The sequence below is a fragment of the Canis aureus genome, chromosome X (genome assembly GCF_053574225.1).
Source record: "Canis aureus isolate CA01 chromosome X, VMU_Caureus_v.1.0, whole genome shotgun sequence".
Lineage (NCBI taxonomy): Eukaryota > Metazoa > Chordata > Mammalia > Carnivora > Canidae > Canis > Canis aureus.
Genome location: NC_135649.1, coordinates 53,784,582 through 53,806,982, shown reverse-complemented (window position 1 = coordinate 53,806,982; position 22,401 = coordinate 53,784,582). Strand labels below are relative to the sequence as shown.

Sequence of the window (22,401 nt, the reverse complement as noted above, 5' to 3'; positions counted from 1 at the left end):
CCAACACGGGGCTTGATCTCAAGACCCTGAGATCATAACCTGAGCTGAAATAAAGAGATAGACACTTTACTGACTGAGCCACACAGGCACCCCTATTTTGCTTTACTTTTATTAGAATATATCTCGTGAAAAGCTTATTAACAAGATTGACACAGTCATTATTAGGAACTAATCTTCTAATGAAAATACAATTACCCAGACCACCATTTGAGGAAATGACTCATCCGAGAACATACCTGGAGTGAAATATGACAGTATCTACATAGTAAATTAGTTTGACCAGAATCATGATTAAACCAGTTTTTACATTGAGAATATAGTTCTGCTTTGTTCATAAGAATAAATGACGTACAAATGTTTTTAAAATGTAGTTATTTTTTATAAGGTATAATTCACCAAACTATAGGATCCATATGTTGTTGGTCTAGTTATCTCTGTGTGGTAAATGTAATGATATGTTCATTTAGCATTTAAGCATATAGTAAAAGGGTATTATAACACAAAGCATCATGATGTACTGGAAAATGTACAGTTCTAATATTAGGTTTCAGTGTAGTGGTTATGAGCACAATTTTCTAGAGGAACACTGGCTGGGTTTAATTCCTATCTTTGCCATTTACTAGTTTGGACACCCAAAGATGGTTCCTCATTTTAGCATGGAGATAATAATATGTCCTGCTTCAAGGGATTTTTATAAGGATTAGATTAGGTAATATATGCAAATCACTTAAAACAGCACCTGACACATTATAGGAGGTATGTATGGTTTCAGCTATTATAATTATTTCCTTCACCCTGGTCAGTAAACATGGAGAATTAATTCACTTTTATGAATTTAGTTTCCTAATTTTTAAAAATCTAGGAGCAGAAAAAAAAAATGTATGTGAGTTGGGAGATTTATTAAAATGTTTTTAAGATTACTTTCATTAGATTCATTAGAATATTTAAAATCTAATTTGCTATATGGCTAATTGCTGTTGTGTATCTTTTTTTTATATATTAATAAAATTTGCTGACTTCCTCAATGAATATTTACTTAAAAATTATTTTCATAGACCCTAAAATTGATTTAGTAGGTAGATAAATAAAGGAACTATCATTCAACCTTGGTAAAATTGAATTCTTTGAAGAATTAAATATGAAATAATAATTTAGAAGCTTGTCTTTGTTATTTTTGTTTCAGATTGAACCCAAAGAATTATCTGAGAACTGTTTCTGGTTAAAAGTTAAGGAGGACAAGTTTGAAAATCCAGATCTCTTTGCAAAATTGGCACTGAATTTTGCTACCCAGAAAAAAGGTACTTTTTCTTTTTAAAAATATAAATTTCTTTTTCTGACTTATTGAATTCAGTGCTTAGCTAAAAATTTCTATTGTATACATGTATAAATTTTTCATAGTGGACAGAGTCAAACATAAATAGATTAACTTATTTCTTAAATTTTACCCATCAAGTAAAGGAGAATTGCTCATTTTCTTTTTCAAAAAATTTGTATGTATTTAAGAAAGAGTGAGAGATTGCATGAACAAACAAATTGGGGGAGGGGCAGAGGGAGAAGGAAAGGGACAAGCAGACTCCTCGCTGAGAGAGAGCTGGACATGGGGCTTAATCCCAAGACCTCAGATCCTGACCTGAGCTAAAGTCATATACTTAACCAACTGAGCCACCCCAGCACCCTTATTTTAATCTTATTTTTCATAAATGTTATTTATCATTTGAAAATGTTGGATTGTGTTTATTGTTTAATATGTGAGTTATACCCTTCTACTATAGGTATTTTTACTTAGAAGCAGAGGGAATAAATTTGTTGATTTACTATGTAAGAGAAAACAATGTAGTAGAATAGTAATGGCCCAGAAGTTTTCATGAAATTGGAATAAGATTTGGCTCATGGTGCATAAATAGCCTTTCCTCTTATATTTGTACTACTTATCAATTTATTTTCATAGGAGATTTTACAGCTTTTTCCTATAAGTGAATTTTCTGGAATAATATCAAAGTCTGGTACCTAATAAGTATATTTTACTTATGTGATAATAGAACGCGTTATGATTAGATACTTAATCTCTTGTGAATTTCACACATAATTTTGATACTATATAAGTAGGTAACTTCTCAGTCTCTCATAATCATTGGGGCTTTTAAGGTTTTGGCATTTTAACTACTGTTTTACTAATTGTTACAAAATTAATAGTTTAGATAAACATAGGATCTTTTCAGTCTGGATGAGTCTTCATAACTAAGAAATTGATAAATTCCATATGCTCATGCCCTTGGAATTGGCAGCTTTACCATTTATTTGTATGATTTGTCTCAATATGCCATAGAATGTGAGAATCTGAATTTTCTAAGATTGAGAGACAGAGGGAGACCAAGGGAGAGAGAGATGAAAAATACTCCTTTTCAGAACTTCTATCATATCTTGGACATTGGAGGTGCTTTTGTTGTATTTGTTGTTGCTTGTAGATTGAAGTTCACACACACATATACACATATAAATCAGAGGTAATTAGAAGAAATTTGAAATTTTAAAAATTCCTGGCATTAGTTCTCTTTTTTTCTTATAAGTAACCTTCAAAGTTTTTTTCAGTGACTCCAGCAACTACTATTTGTTATAAACTCTTTTTTAAATTAAAAAAGATAAAAATGTTTGTATCATGGTATTTATATAGTAAAAAAATGTAAAAAAGGATGCATGATAAGCTTACCCTTCCATCTCAAACTTACAGCTTCTTCCTCAGAGAAAACCACTGTTAGTAATTTCTCACACAGCCTCCTAGAAATAGTACATGCTTCTAGATGCATATGTATATTTGTCATTTTTTGCTTCTTACTTCTTGCTGTTTTCACTTATATACTTGGATGTTATTCCATAATAGCTTGTTTTCATCTACTATGTTTCTTTTGCATACTCCATAGAGTTTGATGTTATGGACTTATCCTAATTTATTTAATTGGTCCCCAGTGAGTGGATATTTAATTCCAGTCTCTTTTGATATTTCAGGTAATGTTGTGATGAATATGTATCTACATATACCTTTGTGCATGTAGGATCTATTGGTAGGACAAATTCTAGAAATGCAATTCCTGGATAAAATGCTGGGTACATTAATAATTTTGATATATATTACCAAACTGCCTTCCAAATGTTTCTGTCTATACTGGCACCTAAAATATATATGATATCTGTTTCTCTGAAACCTTTGTCCATCTCAGAGGTAAAAATGGTAAACCATTCATGTTATAATTTTGACTCCTTAAATTCAGAGTGAAGTTGAACAGCTTTTCTTACATTCAGAGGCAATTTTTATTTACTTTTCTATAAATGTTTCCCTCCAATTCTTTACACATTTAATATTGAGCAGTTGCTCTTTTACTTATCCATGTATTTGTATTGAGTCCTGGAAGAATCCGAGATTTCATGAAATTTTAGATTTACTCTGGACCTTAGAAGTGATTTAGTCCAGACTATGTTTTACAAATGAATAAAATGGTGTTCGAGACATAGAGGTAAATATAAAATCCATTAGAGAGTTTCTAAAGATAGTGTGATATACTGGAAAGATCCAGAGGAAATGGAGTCACACTTATTTGCATTCCAGCTGTAATATTTGTAACCTCTGAGAGTGAATTTTCTCATCTATAAAATGAGTAGACTAATGTTTATCTAGTAGTGTTGTGAGAATTAAATAAGGTTATATATTTAAAGCACCGAGCACAGTGTTTAGTATAGTAGGCACTTAACAAATATTAATTCCCTTTTCCCTTTCACTTAACATGATATTGTGTGTGTGGTGTTTTTCTTTAGTTGTATACACTTAATACAGCTATTAATTCAGCAAGAGAATTCCCTGCTCTTCTGAGCAGCACTTGGTAGAGCCAATCAGTTACCAGTCAAGGTAGCCAATCAAGGTAGAAGCACTATTATTGCAGCTGCTAAAACCTAATGAAAATTATATAAAGGCTCTCATCTACTCACTGCTAAGAACACTGCATTCCAGTTCTTAGCTCTGATTCTCTGAATTTTATGTGTGATACTATTACTACTTCTACTGTCCTAATTTTGAATATTTGAATACAGATCAGGTCAGGAGCACCTTTCAGTACTATTACTTTTACTAAGATATATTTTTCAAAGGGACATTTAAAGGAACAATTAAACATCATAGCATATTCCCGACATAAATAATATAGCCAAAACAAATTTTAATGATACAAAACTCCCATTTATTTTAATGACACTTAGTAACTATTGATTGATCTTACTATAACAGCTTTAAGTTCCTTGTTACTTACAGTGTCTTAATTCATAATTTGGCCAATAGGTGGCAGGATCCGTAAGAAATCAGGAGGCTCTGGTTCCAGTGAACTCTGAACACACTTCCCTGCCATCCCTAGCTCCAGAAACCACTTTCTTTCCCATTTTGCTTTTTTTTTTTTTTAAAGATTTTATTTACTCAGGTGAGACAGAAAGACAGCAGGAGCAAGTACAGAGGAAGAGGGAGAAGCAGACTCCCTGCTGAGCATAGAGCCTGATTCAGGACTTGATCCCTGGACCCTGAGATCATGCTGTAGACAGATGCCTGACTCAGCCACTCAGGCACCCCTCTCATTTTGCTTTTGTTTGCCATTCAGTCAGTTGCATTCTGGAAGGAGGAACACACTTATTGTTTCTAAGATGTATTTCCAAAGCTCTTAGATCCAGCGTTCCAAAACATCTGAGAATTTTCTTCTATTGCAAAGGGTTTGGAGAACTCAGGTCCTGTTCTCCCTAAATGCTCTGAAAGCATTACTAGTCTATGTTAAGACAATGTTTAACATAGGAGTTCAAAGTGCTTCAGATTGAGGAATAGAAAGTGCTTCAGATTGTTGAATAGAAATGTTTTAAGATTTTATTTTTTCATTTGAGATAGAGCACATGAGCAAGGGGCAGAAGGAGAGGGAGAAGCAGGCTCCTTACTTAGCATGGAGCCCAAGGAGGAGCTCCATCCCAGGACACCAGGATCATGACTCAGGCCGAAAGCAGATATTCAATGGACTGAGCCACGCAGACACTCCAAGAAGTTTTTTGTTGTTTTTCTTTAAGATTTATTTATTTGAAAGAGAGAGAGAGAGAGAGCGCACTCAAGTGGGAAGGAAAGAGAGAGAGAGAGAAAGAGAATCTGCAAGCAGATTCCCTACTGAGCTGGAGCCCCACATGGGGTTCAATCTCAGGACCCTGAGATCATGACCTGAGCTGAAATCAAGAGCCAGTGCTTAACCTACTGAGATAACTAGGCACCCTGAAAAAAGTTTTAAAATCCCTCCAATTCCTGTAATATTTAAGTGTATAAATATTTAACATGTGAAATTACTATCAAATTCTACTTTTGATTGAATTACTTACAGTTAGAGAAAGCATTTTTAACTTTTCTATTAATAAACCAAATTATTTCTAATTTAAGAGAAAATGGAGTTCTCATTTAATTTAATTTATATTTGTAAAGTGCTGAGTATATGCAAGGTAATATACTCGGTGGGAGAGAGAGGATTGAATAAGATCTTGTTCTTCCTACACCAGGGAACTTACCATCTAGAGAGGGAGAGAGGAAGATGTATGCTACATTTAGTCAAGTTGTATTAAATGTTAGCATAGATATATTTTTTTTAATTAAGGATTTTTAAAAATATTTTATTTATTTATTCATGATAGACATAGAGAGAGGCAGAGACACAGGCAGAGGGAGAAGCAGGCTCCATGCCGGGAGCCCGACACGGGACTCAATCCCGGGACTCCAGGATCATGCCCTAGTCCAAAGACAGGTGCTAGACCACTGAGCCATCCAGGGATCCCCTAGCATAGATATTTTTTTAAAGATTTTATTTATTTATTCATGAGAGACACAGAGAGAGAGAGAGGCAGAGACATAGGCAGAGGGAGAAGCAGTTTCCATGCAGGGGAACCTGATGTGGGACTCAATCCTGGGACCCTGGGATCATGCCCTGAACCAAAGGCAGACACTCAACCACTGAGCCACCCAGGCGTCCCTAGCATGGATAATTTTTATTTTTAGTTTTTTCTTTAAATTTTTATTCATTTATGATAGTCACACACAGAGAGAGAGAGAGAGAGGCAGAGACACAGGGAGAGGGATAAGCAGGCTCCATGCACCGGGAGCCCGACGTGGGATTCAATCCTGGGTCTCCAGGATCGCGCCCTGGGCCAAAGGCAGACGCTAAACCACTGCGCCACCCTGGGATCCCCCTAGCATAGATAATTTTTAAATGGGAATGCAGAATGGAAATATAGTTAATTTTGAGGAGGAGGGCAAATGTTGATCCCAGATGTGATATAATTTGAGCTGGGCCTTGAAATTTAAGTAGGATTTTAATAGGGAAAAAAGGAAAGAAGACATTCTAGGCAGAGAACACCATTAGAAAAGTATCGAGGTGACATGAGGTACATACTGGGTGAGGTGCAGCTGTTGAAACCATAGCCTATTGAGTTGGTACTTGGAGGTGAAACTGGTAAGGTGAACTTCATACTGAGGTAATTGGGTTTTGTTCTTTAAGCATTAGGGGCACAATAATTTGATTATAATCTATTGAGGGCCTTGGCAGACAGATAAGTGATGGGAATTCAGAGATATGTGATAGAACTTTGGTTGTGAATAAACTACATGTAGTTTAGACAAGGTATGATGATATACTGATTAGTACGAATTCTTAATCTCTAAGGTCTTATAGTTCCCAAAACCTGTGTTCCCAGGTTCTTTTTTTAAAGATTTTATTTGTTCATGAGAGACACAGAGGGAGAGAGAAAGAGAGGCAGAGACATAGACAGAGGGAGAAGCAGGCTCCGTGCAGGGAGCCCAATGTGGGACTCAATGCTGGGACTCCAGGATCACACCCTAGTCGGAAGGCAGGCGCCAAACTACTGAGCCACCCAGGGATCCCTTAATACGTAGGTTCTTACAGACTCTAATGTTGCTGTGAAACAAAATATATCTCACAAAAAAAAAAACAAAAAAAAAAAACAAAAAACAAAAAAAAACAAAAAAAACCAAAGTATATCTCACAATGTTCTGGAATAATGAATGAATATATGTATATTAGATGCAGATTCAAAAGACCTTATTAGTACTTTTGAATATATATTAATATATGTAACTGTTAGAATTTGTATATGTGTTCTAGTTTAGTATTCAATTGATGATATTTGGGGCCATGGAAACATCGAGGCTAGGGGAGCAAGATGGAGGGAGAGTAGGGTCCTCAAGTCACCTGTCCCCACCAAATTACCTAGATAACTTTCAAATCATCCTGAAAACCTATGAATTCGGTCTGAGATTTAAAGAGCGAACAGCTGGAATGCTACAGTGAGAAGAGTTTGCGCTTCTATCAAGGTAAGGAGCCGGAAAAAAAAAAAATAAATAAAAAATAAAAAAGCATCCAAGGGGGAGGAGCCCCAGTGAGGAGCCGGACTAAGGCCACCCAGCGAGTGCCCCCAGAACAGGAAAGCCCCATCCCACAGAAGCAGGAGCTTCACCAATCTTCCCAGACGGAAAGGAGAGAAAGGCCCTCACAGGGAGTTGGAGCAGGATCCCAGGAGGGGTGGGGAAGCCCTCAGGCTCCCAGGGGCACTAACAGAGGACCTGCGCCCCAGGGGAGAGCTCCCTAAAAGGCTGCAGCACACGCCAGGCAGGCCAGGAGCACCTCCCACGGCTGCTCAGGCAGCGGCTCTGTGCGGAGGGGGCTGCACAGCAGGAGCTCGATTCCAGTAGTGCAGGCCCTGGAGCGCAGGGCACTGGGGGACACAGCCCAAGATCCGGCGCTTCCCCAGGGACAGGCAGAGGCCGGGAGGACACAGGACAGCAAGCACGCTCCTGCCCCTGTGGGCTGGGGGGCAGGGCTGAGCTGTGCAGATTGGCGGCCCAGCCCCTGGAGCATCCAGGCCCCTGCAGACTGGGAGCTGTGATAGTTACTACAGGAGCTGACTCCAGGGCTGGAGAGGTGGCTGCTGCCACTGTTGTTGTTCCTCCTGGGGCCTCACAGGATAAACAACTCCCACTGAGCCTCACAGTGGCCTCACAGGATAAACAGAATAAACAACTCCCACTGAGCCCTGCACCAGGCAGGGGGCTGAGCAGCTCCCCCAAGTGCTCACACCTGAGAATCAGCACAGCAGGCCCGACCCCAGAAGATCAGCTACAAGAACAGGGGAAAAGCAAGTTATTGACCAAGCAGCACTGAAAAGTTCCAGAGGAAGTCGAAGGATTTACACTTTATAGAATCAGAGGATACTCCACCTTGTATTCTGTTTTCTGTTTGCCCATTTTTGTATCTGTTTTTGTTCTTTTTTTTTTTTTCTTCTTTTTTCTCTTTTGTCTTTTTCTCCTTTTTCCGTACAACTTGTTTTAGGCAACTCTGCACCGAGCAAACTGACTAGAAAGAAAAACTCACCACAAAAGAAGAAACAGACCTCTCTCCCACAGAGTCACAAAATTTGGATTACAACTCAATGTCAGAAAGCCAGTTCAGAAGCACAATTATAAAGCTCCTGTTGGCTCTAGAAAAAAGCATAAAGGTTTCAAGAGACTTCATGACTACAGAATTTAGATCTAATCAGGCAGAAATTAAAAATCAATTAAATGAGATGTAATCCAAACTGGAGGTCCTAATGACGAGGGATAACAAGGTAGAAAAATGAGTGAGTGACATAGAAGATGAGTTGATGGCAAGGACAGAACTGAGGAAAAAAGAGACAAACAATGAATAGATCATGAGGAGGGATCCCTGGGTGGCGCAGCTGTTTGGGGCCTGCCTTTGGCCCAGGGCGCGATCCTGGAGACCCGGATCGAATCCCACATCGGGCTCCCGGTGCATGGAGCCTGCTTCTCCCTCTTCCCGTGTCTCTGCCTCTCTCTCTGTGTGTGACTATCATAAATAAATAAAAATAAAAAAAAAATAAAAAAAAAACATCATGAGGATAGGTTAAGGGAAATAAATTACAGCCTCAGAAAGAAAAATCTACATTTAATTGGGGTGCCCGAGGGCGCTGAAAGGGACAGAGGTCCAGAATATGTATTTGAACAAATCATACCTGAGAACTTTCCTAAGTTGGGAAGGGAAACACGCATTCAGATCCAGGAAATAGAGAGATCCCCCTCCCCTAAAATCAATAAAAACCACTCAACACCTCGACATTTAATAGTGAAGCTTGCAAATTCCAAAGATAAAGAGAAGATCCTTAAAGCAGCAAGAGACAAGAAATCTCTAACTTTTATGGGGAGAAGTATTAGGTTAACCGCAGACCTCTCCACAGAGACCTGGCAAGCAAGAAGGGGGTGGCAGGATATATTCAGGGTCCTAAATGAGAAGAACCTGCACCCAAGAATACTTTATCCAGCAAGACTCTCATTCAGAATAGAAGGAGAGATAAAGAGTTTATAAGATAGGCAGAAACTGAAAGACTATGTGACCACCAAGCTGGCTCTGCAAGGAATAGTAAGGGGGACTCTGTAATAGAAAGACAAAGGCGAAGGGAACAATCTACAAAAATAGGGACTGAATAGGTATTATGATGACACTAAATTCATACCTTTTAATAGTAACTCTGAACGTGAATGGGCTTAATGACCCCATCAAAAGGCCCAGGGTTTCAGACTAGATAATAATGCAAGACCCATTATTTACGGTATACAAGAGACTCATTATAGACATAAGGACACCTACAGCCTGAAAATAAAAGGTTGGAGAACCATTTACCATTCAAACGGTCCCAAAAGAAAGCAGGGGTAGCCATCCTTATATCAGATAAATTAAAGTTTATCCCAAAAACTGTAGTAAGAGATGAAGAGGGACACTATATCATACTTAAAGAATCTATCCAACAAGAGGACCTAACAATCATCAATATTTATACCCTAAATGAGGGACTGCCAACTATATCAATCAATTAATAACCAAAGTGAAGACATACTTAGATAATATAAAACTAATTTTGCACCTTAAGGAGCTGGAGAAAAAACAGTAAATAGATCCTGCACCCAGCAGAAGAAGAGAGTTAATAAAGATTCGAGCAGAACTCAATGAAATAGAGACCAGAAGCACTGTGGAACAGATCAACAAAACCAGGAGTTGGTTCTTTGAAAGAATTAATAAGATAGATAAACCATTAGCCAGCCTTAATAAAATGAAGAGAGAGAAGACTCAAATTAATAAAATCATGAATGAGAAAGGAGAGATCACTACCAACACCAAGGAAATACAAACGATTTTAAAAACACATTATGAACAGCTATATGCCAATAAATTAGTCAATCTAGAAGAAATGGACGTATTTCTGGTAAACGACAAACTACCAAAACTGGAACAGGAAGAAATAGAAAACCTGAACAGGTCAATAACCAGGGAGGAAATTGAAGCAGTCATCAAAAACCTCCCAAGACACAAAAGTCCAGGGCCAGATGGCTTCTTTGGGGAATTATATCAAACGTTTAAAGAAGAAACCATACCTATTCTACTAAAGCTGTTCAGAAAGACAGACAGAGATGGAGTACTTCCAGACTCGTTCTACGAGGCCTGCATCACCTTAATTCCAAAACCATAGACCCCACCAAAAAGGAGAATTATAGACCAGTATCCCTGATGAACACCGATGCAAAAATTCTCAACATCATAGTAGCTAATGTGATCTAACAATATTTTAAGAGATTACACACCATGATCAACTGGTTTTATCCCCGGGATTCAAGGCTGGCTCAACACTCATAAAGCAATCAATGTGATTGATCATATCAGCAAGGGAAAAATCAAGAACTATATAATTATCTGAATAGATGCAGAGAAGGCATTTCACAAAGCACAGCATCCATTCCCAATCAAACCTCTTCAGAGTTTAGGGATAGAGGGAACATTCCTCAGCATCTTCAAAGCCATCTACTGAAAGCCCACAGCAAATATCATTCTCAATGGGGAGCCTTTCCCCTAGGATCAGGAGCAAGACAGGGATGTCCAGTCTCACCAATGCTATTCAACATAGTACTAGAAGTCCTCGCCTCAGCAATCAGACAAAAAAAAGAAATAAAAGGCATTCAAATGGGCAAAGAAGAAGTCAAACTCTCCCTCTTCACAAATGGCGTGATACTGTCCATAGAAAACCCAAAGGACTCCACCCCAGGATCCCTAGAACTCATACAGCAATTCGGCTTTGTGGCAGGATACAAAATCAATGCCCAGAAATCACTGGAATTTCTATACACTCACAATGAGACTCAAGAAAGAGAAATTAAGGAGTCAATCCCATTTAGAATTGCATCGAAAAGCATAAGTTACCTAGGAATAAACCTAACCAAAGAGGTAAAGGATCTATACCCTAAAAACTACAGAACACTTCTGAAAGAAATGGAGGAAGACACAAAGAGATGGAAAAATATTCCATGCTCATGAATTGGAAGAATTAATATTGTAAAAATATCTATGCTACCTAGGGTAATATACACATTTAATGCAATCCCTATCAAAATACCATGGACTTTCTTCAGAGCGTTGGAAGAAATCATCTTAAGATTTGTGTGTAATCAGAAAAGACCTCGAATAGCCCGGGGAATATTAAAAAAAGAAAACCATATCTGGGGGCATCACAATGCCAGATTTCAGGTTGTACTACAAAGCTGTGGTCATCAAGACAGTGTGGTACTGGCACAAAAACAGACAGATAGATCAATGGAAAAGAATAGAGAATCCAGAAATGGACCCTCAACTTTATGGTCAACTAATATTCGACAAAGTAGGAAAGACTATCCACTGGAAAAAAGACAGTCTCTTCAATAAATATTGCTGGGAAAATTGGACATCCCCATGCAGAGGAGTGAAATTAGACTATTCTCTTACACCATCCACAAAGATAAACTGAAAATGGATGAAAGATCTAACTGTGAGCCAATATTCCATCAAAATCCTAAGAACACAGGCAATACCCTGTTTGAACATGGCCACAGCAACTTCTTGCAAGATACATTTATGAAGGCAAGAGAAACAAGCAATAATGAATTATTGGGACTTCTTCAAGATAAGAAGCCTTTTGCAAAGGAAAGGAAAGAGTCAACAAAGCTAAAAGACAACCTACACAATGGGGAAGATATTTGCAAATGACCTCTCAGAGAAAGGGCTAGTATCCAAGATCTATAAACAACTTATTAAACTCCACACCCAAGAAGCAAACAATCCAATCATGAAATGGGCAAAAGTCATGAACAGAAATCTCACAGAGGAAGACACAGACATGGCTAACATGCACATGAGAAAATGTTCTGCATCACTTGCCATCAGGAAAATACAAATCAAAAGCACAATGAGATACCCCCTCACACCAGTGAGAATGGGGAAAATTAATAAGACAGGAAACAACAAATGTTGGAGAGGATGTGAAGAAAGGGGAACCGTCTTGCACTGTTGGTGGGAATGTGAACTGGTAAACCACTCTGGAAAACTGTGTACAGGTTCCTCAAAGAGTTAAAAAGAGATCTGCCCTACGACCCAGCAATTGCACTGCTGGGGAGTTACCCCAAAGATACAGATGCAATTAAATGCCGGGACACCTGCACCCCGATGTTTATAGCAGCAATGTGCACAAAAGCGTAAGTATGGAAAGACCCTCGGTGTCCATCGAAAGATGAAAGGATAAAGAAGATGTGGTTTATGTATACAATGGAATACTACTTAGCCATCAGAAACGACAAATGCCCACCATTCGTCTCAGCGTGGATGGAACTGGAGGGTATTATGCTGAGTGAAATAAGTCAATCAGAGAAGGACAAACAACATATGGTCTCATTCATTTGGGGAATATAAAAAATAGTGCAGGCGAATAATGAGGAAAGGAGAGAATGATTGGGAAACAGCAGAGAGGGAGACAGAACATGAGAGACTCCTAACTCTGGAAATGTAGGTCGGCAGGTTTGGGCGTGACTGGGTGACGGGCACTGAGGTGGGCACTTGATGGGATTAGGACTGGGTATTATGCTATTGTTGGCAAATTGAACTCCAATATAAATAAATAAATAAATAAATAAATAAATAAATAAATAAATAAATAAATTTTAAAAAATTAAAAAATGCAAGGCTATAAAAATAGTATCATTTTCCTTAAAAATCTAGATTAATCATAGTTACAGTGATACTAAATTAGAATTAATGTAATGATGGTTAACATTAACTAAAGTTAAAATAATACTAAGATATGTAGGTTATAACTGCTAATTCTAATTAGAATTTCTAGGGTTCTCTAGAGGCTTCAGGAAGAACAAGGACTGCGTGGAAGTTGTAAGCAATTTCTTTGGTTTTAATGTTGCTTGGAGGAAATACAAGAAATAAACATTAAAAGGTTAATAAAATTTAGCTTCTTCAATAATATATATCTGTAGTGTAATTTAGCTTTTATAAAAATAGAAAATTAAGTTGTTATAAATATTTCAGATGCATATAAATGCCATTTTGCAGTACTTGAGATATTGGGCATAGCTTCAAAATTATAGTGGAACTGAGTTTGAAGATATATTTATGTAACAGCACTTTTCAGTAGGATCATATTTTAAATTGTGTTTCTTAGTCATTGTATCAGCTAGCTGCTTTTTATGATACCCTCTCTTTTTTCGTTGCTTAATAGAGTCTTCTATATTTAGTGAAGCAATGAAAAAACAGAAGTGTGGTAAAATCTAATTCATCTCTGTTTTCATAACACAGAAATTCTTGGCATTGATTTGAAAATAATGAGATGTCCATCTCAGTGTGCACACCCTCTATAAAATAGTGCTCAAGTGTCCTGAGAGACGTGGTTCCTAACAAATAATTTGTCATCTTAATGACACAGTGTGTATGTTCTTTACTCTAAGCATTCATATATATGGAAACAAACCAAAAAAGTTTCAGTCTTTCAGTCAACTAAACACCATATATACCTGTATATAATTTAACTTATGATAATACATGCATTCATTTCCAATTGGCATGTTCTAGCATCAAACAATTACCTCCTTTATGTTGAAGAGGGAACAAGGAGTTTGTGAGCTAGAGATGCATACCATTGTTTAATTATAAGAGTCACTAATTCTAGAGGGAAATTGAGACACTATATCTTCAGTTTCTAGATGACTAGGCATCAAATTGGGCCTGTCTTTACATATTGGTGATAATGTGGTGATTATGCTACTTCTACCACTAATACCATCACTACTAATAACAGTAACAGCACATTTGTTAAGCATTTACTATATCTCGAAAGCTTCATGAGCGTTTTAAATTCATATCTCATTTAATCCTCACACCAATCCTAGATAGTATTATTGATTTATAAATGGAGAAACTGAAGTTATGGGTAATTAAACAGTATGTCTTTTTACATAGCTAGTTAAGTGGCAAAGCTGTGGTTGAAGCCAGGTTTGTTTTTAATCTCTTCCTTATGTTGTAACACTAGCTTAAAAATTTATTTCTATTTCTATTTAATATTTTAATTCTAGTATAGTCAACATTCAGTGTTATCTTAGTTTCAGGTGTACAATATAGTGTTTCTACAATTCTAGATATTACTCAGTGCTCATCATAAGTGTACTCTTAATCCCTATCACCTGCTTGACTCATCCCTCCTCCTACCTCCCCTCTGTTAAGCATCAGTTCTCTAGGTAAGAGTCATAACAATGGCTTTTAATGGCTGTTAAGCCCTTAGGAATTCGTGCGTTTTGATGCATAGTTCCCTGATCCTTTCTTAATGCTTTAGTTTTTCATATATTATATTATATTATCTTGTGATGTATGTAATCCTATTATCCTGACACTGAAGATAATTCTTTAGAGCTTAAATCAAAACCAGGAGGTTGTATGTTCATGGAAAGGAATAAAGTTATTTTTTTTAAGATTTTTCGCGTGCTTTCTGCATAGATTCTATCAGTTGTAAAGCATTGCTAGGACTTGAGGTCTGTCTCTTATCCTAATGAATGAAGGAATGTGGTCTTCATGTCTTTATGCATTGGTAATGATGTATTAATATATGTTGTAAGATAGATAAAGTAATAAAATCAGTTTTTCATGGGGCTTCTTTGAGGATAGCTTCATAGCATTATAGATACTTTGTGTTATTTTAATATGATACATTTTATCTATGAGCTAGTGAGACTGTCTCTCCCTATTTCAGTAATTTTTGCTGATAAATATTGTATTGATTAGACACAATAGCAGGTTTCGGTTGATAGCATTTACTATTCTCACAGATACTCATTTACATTTAGAATTATTTTTCTGGCTAAATTCGTTTTATTTTGAAAAAGACATTTTTATTTTGGCAAACAATATATTTATAACAAAATCAGTGGAATTTCAACTCAGCTATATAAAACTGCATGCAAAGAGTTATGTTTTGTTCCATTCATAATTATGGCAGTGAATGCAGTTCCAGACTATATTTTGTATGATATAAGAGGTAAGAAAAAGAGGTTTTTCCAATTTAAGAAATATATTTATATTAGAGAAATTCAAATATGGCATCTTTTTCTGAGACATTATATATAAGTAATTCCTTTAGTCAATTATTCCTTGTCACTGAGAGTAAATTTAATTCTTTCTTTTTGATAGGTTGTTCAGTAATATATAGTTATTATTAAGTTTTCTCTAATTTTAAACTATGCTTTTTGGTATTATTATCGTTATTTTAGTTTTCATTTATATCATTATTTTTGTTTTTCTTTTTATTATTTTTCCAGTTTTATTGTGATATAGTTGATATAATATTGTTTAAGTTTAGTGTATACAGTGTATTTACTTTATATATGTATATATTGTAAATGATTACCACAATAATTTTAGTTAACATCCATACATCACCTTACATCGTTACAACCTATATTTTCCTATGTTGGGAATTTTGAAGATTTACTCTCTTAGCAACTTTGTAATACACAATACACTATTGTTAACTGTAGTCATCATACTAGTCATTACATCACCAGAAATTCTTTATCTTATAACTGTAAGTTTGTAACTTTTTAAAAAGTTTATTATTATTATTATTTTTTATAGATGAGGAGGGAAGGGGGGCAAGGAACAGAGGGAGAGGGAGAGAGAATGGAGGCTCCTAGCATGGAGCCTGACATGGGCTGGATCTCACAACCCTGAGGTCCTGACCTGAGCTGAAATCAAGAGTCTGTTGCTTAACTGACTTAGCCACCCAGGTGCCCTGTAAATTTATACCGTTTGATTACCTTCACCCAGTTTCCTTACCTCTTACCTCTTGCCTTTGGCAACCACAAATCTCATCCATGTTTCTATGAGCATATCATTATTTTAAAACACTTTTTAACATCTTGTAAGGTAGGTGTCTTGATTGAGTGAACTAAATTTTTTTATTAGGTGCTCTCCAGATACTGCTGCTATAGGGGAGATGACCCAAATATCCAAGATTATAGTATAAAAATATCACTTCCATTTTAACACATACTTCTAGGAAGACAACTGCCCTTGAAGAATAGGTTCATATTTTGGGGTATGACTATCATGTTGAAAGAATGTTAACATATTTTATTTTTTGTGAATTATGTTAGTTATCTATAGCTATGTAACAAATTACCCCAAGATTTAGCGGCTTGAAAGAACACACATTTATTTTCACGTTTTTTTGTTTTGTTTGTTTTGTTTTGTTTTTCAGGAATGTTGGCAGAACATAGTTGAGTCCTCTGCACTAAGGTCCCTCCTAAGGCAGCACATAAAATGTTGTCAGCATTGAGGGCTACTATGAAAGCTTGAATGGGGAATAATCATTCTTAAGCCCACCCATAAAATTTTGGGCAGCATTCAGTTTCTTTGGGGTACTGGACTAAGGGCTTCCATTTTTCTTTGCTGTCTATTGTCCAGAGACCGCCTCCAGTCCCTTGCCTTAGAGGCCTCTCCGTAGTGCTACTCAAAAAAGGCAGTTTTCTTCATCAAAGACCACACACCAGGAAGGAGTGAAGAGAAAGTGAAAGCAAATAGGAACTCAGTCTTTTGCAGCCTAATTTTAGCAATTAACTAGGTCCAGCCCACATACACACATGGAGAGGGGATTACTCAAGGGTTTGAAGACCAGGAAGCAGGGAGCATTTGCAAACCATTGAAGAAGCAGCCCACCAAATGAATATATACAATTTTATTTCTCAGCAATTGCAAATGCTGTAACATCCTGATGACTTCAACAGAATCCTGACTGGTTTGTGCATTCAGTCTTGTTTCCTTGTGATCAGTTTCATACAACTTAGTCAGAACAGTCTTTCTCAAATATAAAATTATTATGGCGCTCCCATGCTTGGAATATTTCACTACTTATTATCTTCAAGGGGACATCTAAATTCTTCCTCATATGTTTCAAGATCATTTGCATCTTCACTCCTCCTAAATTATCTTTAGACTGAACTCTTTTGTTCTTAGAACAGAGACACTTAGAAGACTTTGCAACTTCTTTCTGAATATACATTCATCAGCTCTTCATTTGGCCTCTATTTAGATGACACTTCTATAAGAATGTAGTCATCACAATATGTTATAATTGTCTTTAATCATCTGTGTCCCCCATCAGACACTGAACTTGCAGGCAGGCAGGAAGTATTTTCATTTTGTTACCTATTATTTCCCAGTGTGTACCACAGCTTCTGGCAATATAAGTGTGTTCAGTGAACACACAAATGAATTACAGTTAAGTGTACATAATAGTTTCATATTATCAAGGTGAGTAAAGTATGGGTGCTGAATCAGAATGTAGGCATATAGTAGGAAATGTGCATATATATTTTTAAAGATTCATTTATTTATTTTAGAGAGAGAACACAAGTGGGAGAGGGAGAGAGAATCTCAAGCAGACTCTGCGCTCAGTGCAGAGCTCCATGCCTGGCTTGATCTTATGACCCCAAGATCATAACCTGAGCCAAAACCAAGAGTCAGATGCTCAACCCACTATACCACCCAGGCACCATGGAAATGTGTATATTTAATAATTCATTTGGTGATATATATAAGAGAACCTGTCTTTTGAAAATCTTGTAACTAATTAAATATCACAAATCTACAGAAGTCAGTATGGCTGTGGTAGTTTGTTAATTTGCTTATTTGAGTTCTGATGATTTAGTAATTCACTTTATTTAGGTATTTACATATTTATAGTTATATATACATACACATATATCAATTCTACTTTACATACTTTATAAATATATATTCACCTCATTTAGGTGTTTATATAAATTCTACCTTAGAGATTAATATTTAAAACTTTTATATTTATATATAAATTCTACAGATGTTTGTTAATATTTTCAAATGTTAAAGGCAGTTTTTTTTTTTTCAGTAGTGGCCTATTATTGATTTAGTCAATACAGTTTTACAATTTATGGATGGTCCACTTTTTTTTTCCTTAAGATGTTTGTTTATTCATGAGAGACACAGAGAGAGAGGCAAAGACACAGGCAGAGGGAGAAACAGGCTCCCCTTAGGGCGCTTGATGTGGGACTAGATCCCAGGACCCTGGGATCAAGACCTGAGCCAAAGGCAGAAGCTCAACTGCTGAGCCACCCAGGCGTCCCTGGATGATCCACTTAAATTGAATTTCAGGGTGCTTAAGTAAATGTCTATTTCCTGATTTGTTGTTTGACCTTAAGGAAACCATTTAGTCCCTTATTGTCTATGTTTTAACAACTTTAAGATAGGATAATTATCATTAAATAGAAGGAACATCAATAGGAATTTTTTGAGACTGAAGATAAATACACATAAGAGACTCAAAACTAACAATTTTAACAATTGTAAGTGTTAATATTTGTTTTACGCTTACTATATGCCAGGTACTTTGCTAAATGTTTTAAATGAATTATTTAATTTTTTTATCCTATGATGTAGATACCATTTCTTTAGCCATTTTGCAGATGACTAAAGTAGAGCTGGAAACCAAGCTTAAGCAGGATGATTCCACAGCCTACATGCTTCACCACTTTGCTATACTTACTGTCTGAGCAAAAAAGATATGGAGATAAGGTCCTTTAAAACAGAACTGAATCCATAGCCCTTCCTTTTTCTTTTTTTCTTCTGTAGTCTGATCATGCCTAGTTAAGCTCTGTGATAAAAAATCTCCATTCGAGATCTACTTACGTGTCCCATGAGATGATAGGCTATTTATATATGATCAAACCTTTTGAAGCACTTTATTCTTATCTACTCAATCCTAATTAGCTTAATGTAGAATGTTAATATATTTCTATTAATTGGGCCCAGTAAAATATAATCATAAAGTGATAGAACTGAATGAATCAATTTCTACTAAAAAAGTTATTTACAGTGTATTGCAAAGCATATCTCCCAATATAAAGCCAATCTAGAAAGAGCGAAAATATATTGAAGTTGGCTAAGTTCTCCATATACATGTGATCTGCCTTTGGTTTAATCTGAGGCCAAATATTAATACTAATTTGAGTTTTCCCCATCTCTCCAGCACCATTTCCTCATGCTCTTTGTCATCTCTTAATGCTGGCTTTAGGGTAATATTTTTAATTTAAATTAATTTTATAGGAACCTAAACAAACTATCTGTTGCATTCAAATGGCAAGTATAACTATTGTCGTTTATCAATATTCCTTCCGTTTGAATGGTTTACTGAGATTTGACTGTGTCTGGCTTCATGTGATAAGAATAGACTGACAATATACTCCTGGCAGTATGTGAGAAATGTGTTGTTTTTTAGCATGTAATTGCCTTTAATAGAACGCAATAAAAGTAAGTACTCTGTGATACATGGTGCTATTAGGATATTTGTAGTTTTCTTTGAAAGGAGGAGCTGATATGATTTAAGTGCCTTTTCTTCCAATACTACTACTAATAAAGATGATATCACTTCCCTCCTAGGTTATTGTAGTGTCAATCAAATCAAATTCTTGTTAATTATTGGCATTTTTATTCTATTTCACATGCTTTTTTTTTAATGATGACAATTGAAGTATTTTAGTAATTTTTATATTATCAAATGTTAGTATATCTGCATAATGTATCAGAATATGGTCCTAAAATTTTTATAGTTTATAGACATTTGACTTATTAATATTATTGCTTGGCATTACACATTTTTGGTACAGAAGAACAAAGCTGACACGGTAAGCATTTGAGACATTACCTTAGTGTTATGTTGTAACCAATGTAAACAATTGGCCACAGGTAGATCTCTATGATGACAAAGTTACCTGTCAGCTATTTTATTATTTTTTTTATTTTGTTAAAGATTTATTTATTTATTTGAGTGAGAGAGCACACGTGGAGGATGGGGCAGAGTCTTAAGCAGACTCTGTGATGAGCATCGAGCCCCACCAGGGCTGATCCCATGACCCTGAGAGCTCCACCTGAGCCAAGAGTTAAACACTCAACCAGATGCACCATCCAGGCACCCCTAATTATCAGCTATTTGAAATAGCCTTTTCTATAATACATATGAACTTGGTAATATTTTCTTCCTGCAGTACCAGTGCCTGAGAACAGTTCCATACTATAGGGCTCTTAAATTGACTTTTGGAAGTGCTTTTATTTATTTTTTCAATTTTAAAAAAGATTTCATTTTTTCATTTGAGAGAGAGAGAGAGCATAGTGAGAACAGAATGAGCAGGGGGGCAAGGGAGAGGGAGAAAGAAGACTCCCCACTGAGCAGGGAGCCCATTGTAGGGCTTGATCCCAGGACCCTAGGATCATGACCTGAGCCAGAGGCACACCCTTACCCACCTGAGCCACCCAGGCACCCTGAAAGTGCTTTTAAAATTTAGTACTTTACCAGATCAGGATGTAATAATACATCTTTATATATATATGAAAGTAAGTCAATAAATTCTTAATTGCTATTTTTTAGGAACATAACTGAATATATTTTAACTAAGCTTTATTGAGAGAGTTAGTCATATGTACAAAGCCTTTTCCTCATTATCCTAGTATTACAGTATCTTTTTAAATTTGTTACAGTGATAAGTCTATATTTCTTTATACCTTCAGAAACATTTAAGCAATTACTTATTATCAGCTCTCTTAGATTTATTACTATTTTCTAAAATAGCATTATCAGTTTTCTTGGTGGGTAAATTATGTTTGTGCCTCAACATATATGTATTGTATTATATTTGCTTAAGAGTTATTGCCAATAAATAAGTTCAATTAGATTAGACTCTAGTTAGAACCTAATAAATTAGTAGTCTTAAGAGTTTGTTCTGATTTTTATGTATAAATGGCTATAAATGATAATCCTATTTCAATAATTTAGTATGTATGTGATAAATGTAGTAGCTTTCAGTTGTCTGCTTTAATAGAATGGAACAGAGGTATAAAACTTCTAGTCTAGGGCAGCCTGGGTGACTCTGGTTTAGCGCCGCCTTCGGCCGAGGCTGTGATCCTAGAGACCTGGGATCGAGTCCCACGTCAGGCTCCCTGCATGGAGCCTGCTTCTTCCTCTGCCTGTGTCTCTGCCTCTCTCTCTCTCTTTCTGTGTCTCTCATGAATAAATAAATAAAATCTTAAAAAAAAAAAACTTCTAGTCTATGTGGGAAGTAGAGACAATTAAATGTTTTTATAGTAGTTTTTTTCTTGTATGTCAGTAACCTTAGCTCAGGCCTATTTGTGTCCTCTTAGACTAGGGGTAAGAAGTAAAAGAAGCAATGAGAACAACTTTCATATCACCAGATCTAGGGCTTATTAATGATTTCTTTCAAAGATAATCTTAAAGCTTGGAGGGCCAAGAGAAAATAGGATCTTGGTCTTTGGGAAACAGGCTATATAGGTCCTTTCTCAGGCCTTAAGATTCTCCTGTGCTATACATTTCAGAAATCCTGTATCTGCTATTGAATTTCTTCATAGTCTTAAGAAATACAATGGATTTACAGTGTTTTTGTTGTTAAGTTGTAAGACTCTCTTTTTGTAGATTGTATTAATTCCCTCATCTCCAATTTTTGTCTCTGGCAGCAACAGCAGTAGTGTTGGTAAGAATCCAAGAAACAGCTCAGGATTAATGTGGTTAGAGTTGCAATATATATATGTAAATTACGTATTCATTAACTGTTGCTAGATTCATTTTGGGCTGTGAGCATTCTGTTCATTGGTTACTAACAGTAGTTTGCATTTTAGCCACTAGGCAGTTGACAACAAGGAACATATATATGAACTTTACATTCAGATTTATCTAATAGAAGGGATATAGAGAATTTCCATACTGCCTACATTTCTGTCTGACTTGCTTCTGAATCTGAACAATATTAGTCCTTTGTCATTTAATATACTTAATTTAGAATCAAATCTTGAAAGTGACATTTGCAATTTGTAGTTCCATGGTTATTTCCAAACATCTGCTAGGAAGTGACTGTGTATAACAGTTGGCAGGCATGAAAGCATG

The 22,401-nt window shown here is 36.2% G+C and overlaps 1 protein-coding gene across 6 annotated transcripts in view; it reads left to right on the top strand.

Annotated features, from left to right (window-relative positions):
- The window catches only part of DIAPH2 (diaphanous related formin 2), a 1,055,757-nt gene that overhangs the window by 348,106 nt on the left and 685,250 nt on the right, over positions 1–22,401 (top strand). For all 6 annotated transcript variants that reach the window (XM_077888176.1, XM_077888175.1, XM_077888173.1 and 3 more), the window contains one exon: positions 1,184–1,298. In XM_077888176.1, the coding sequence (XP_077744302.1) occupies positions 1,184–1,298 (115 nt within the window). The remainder of the gene's footprint in view (positions 1–1,183; positions 1,299–22,401) is intronic.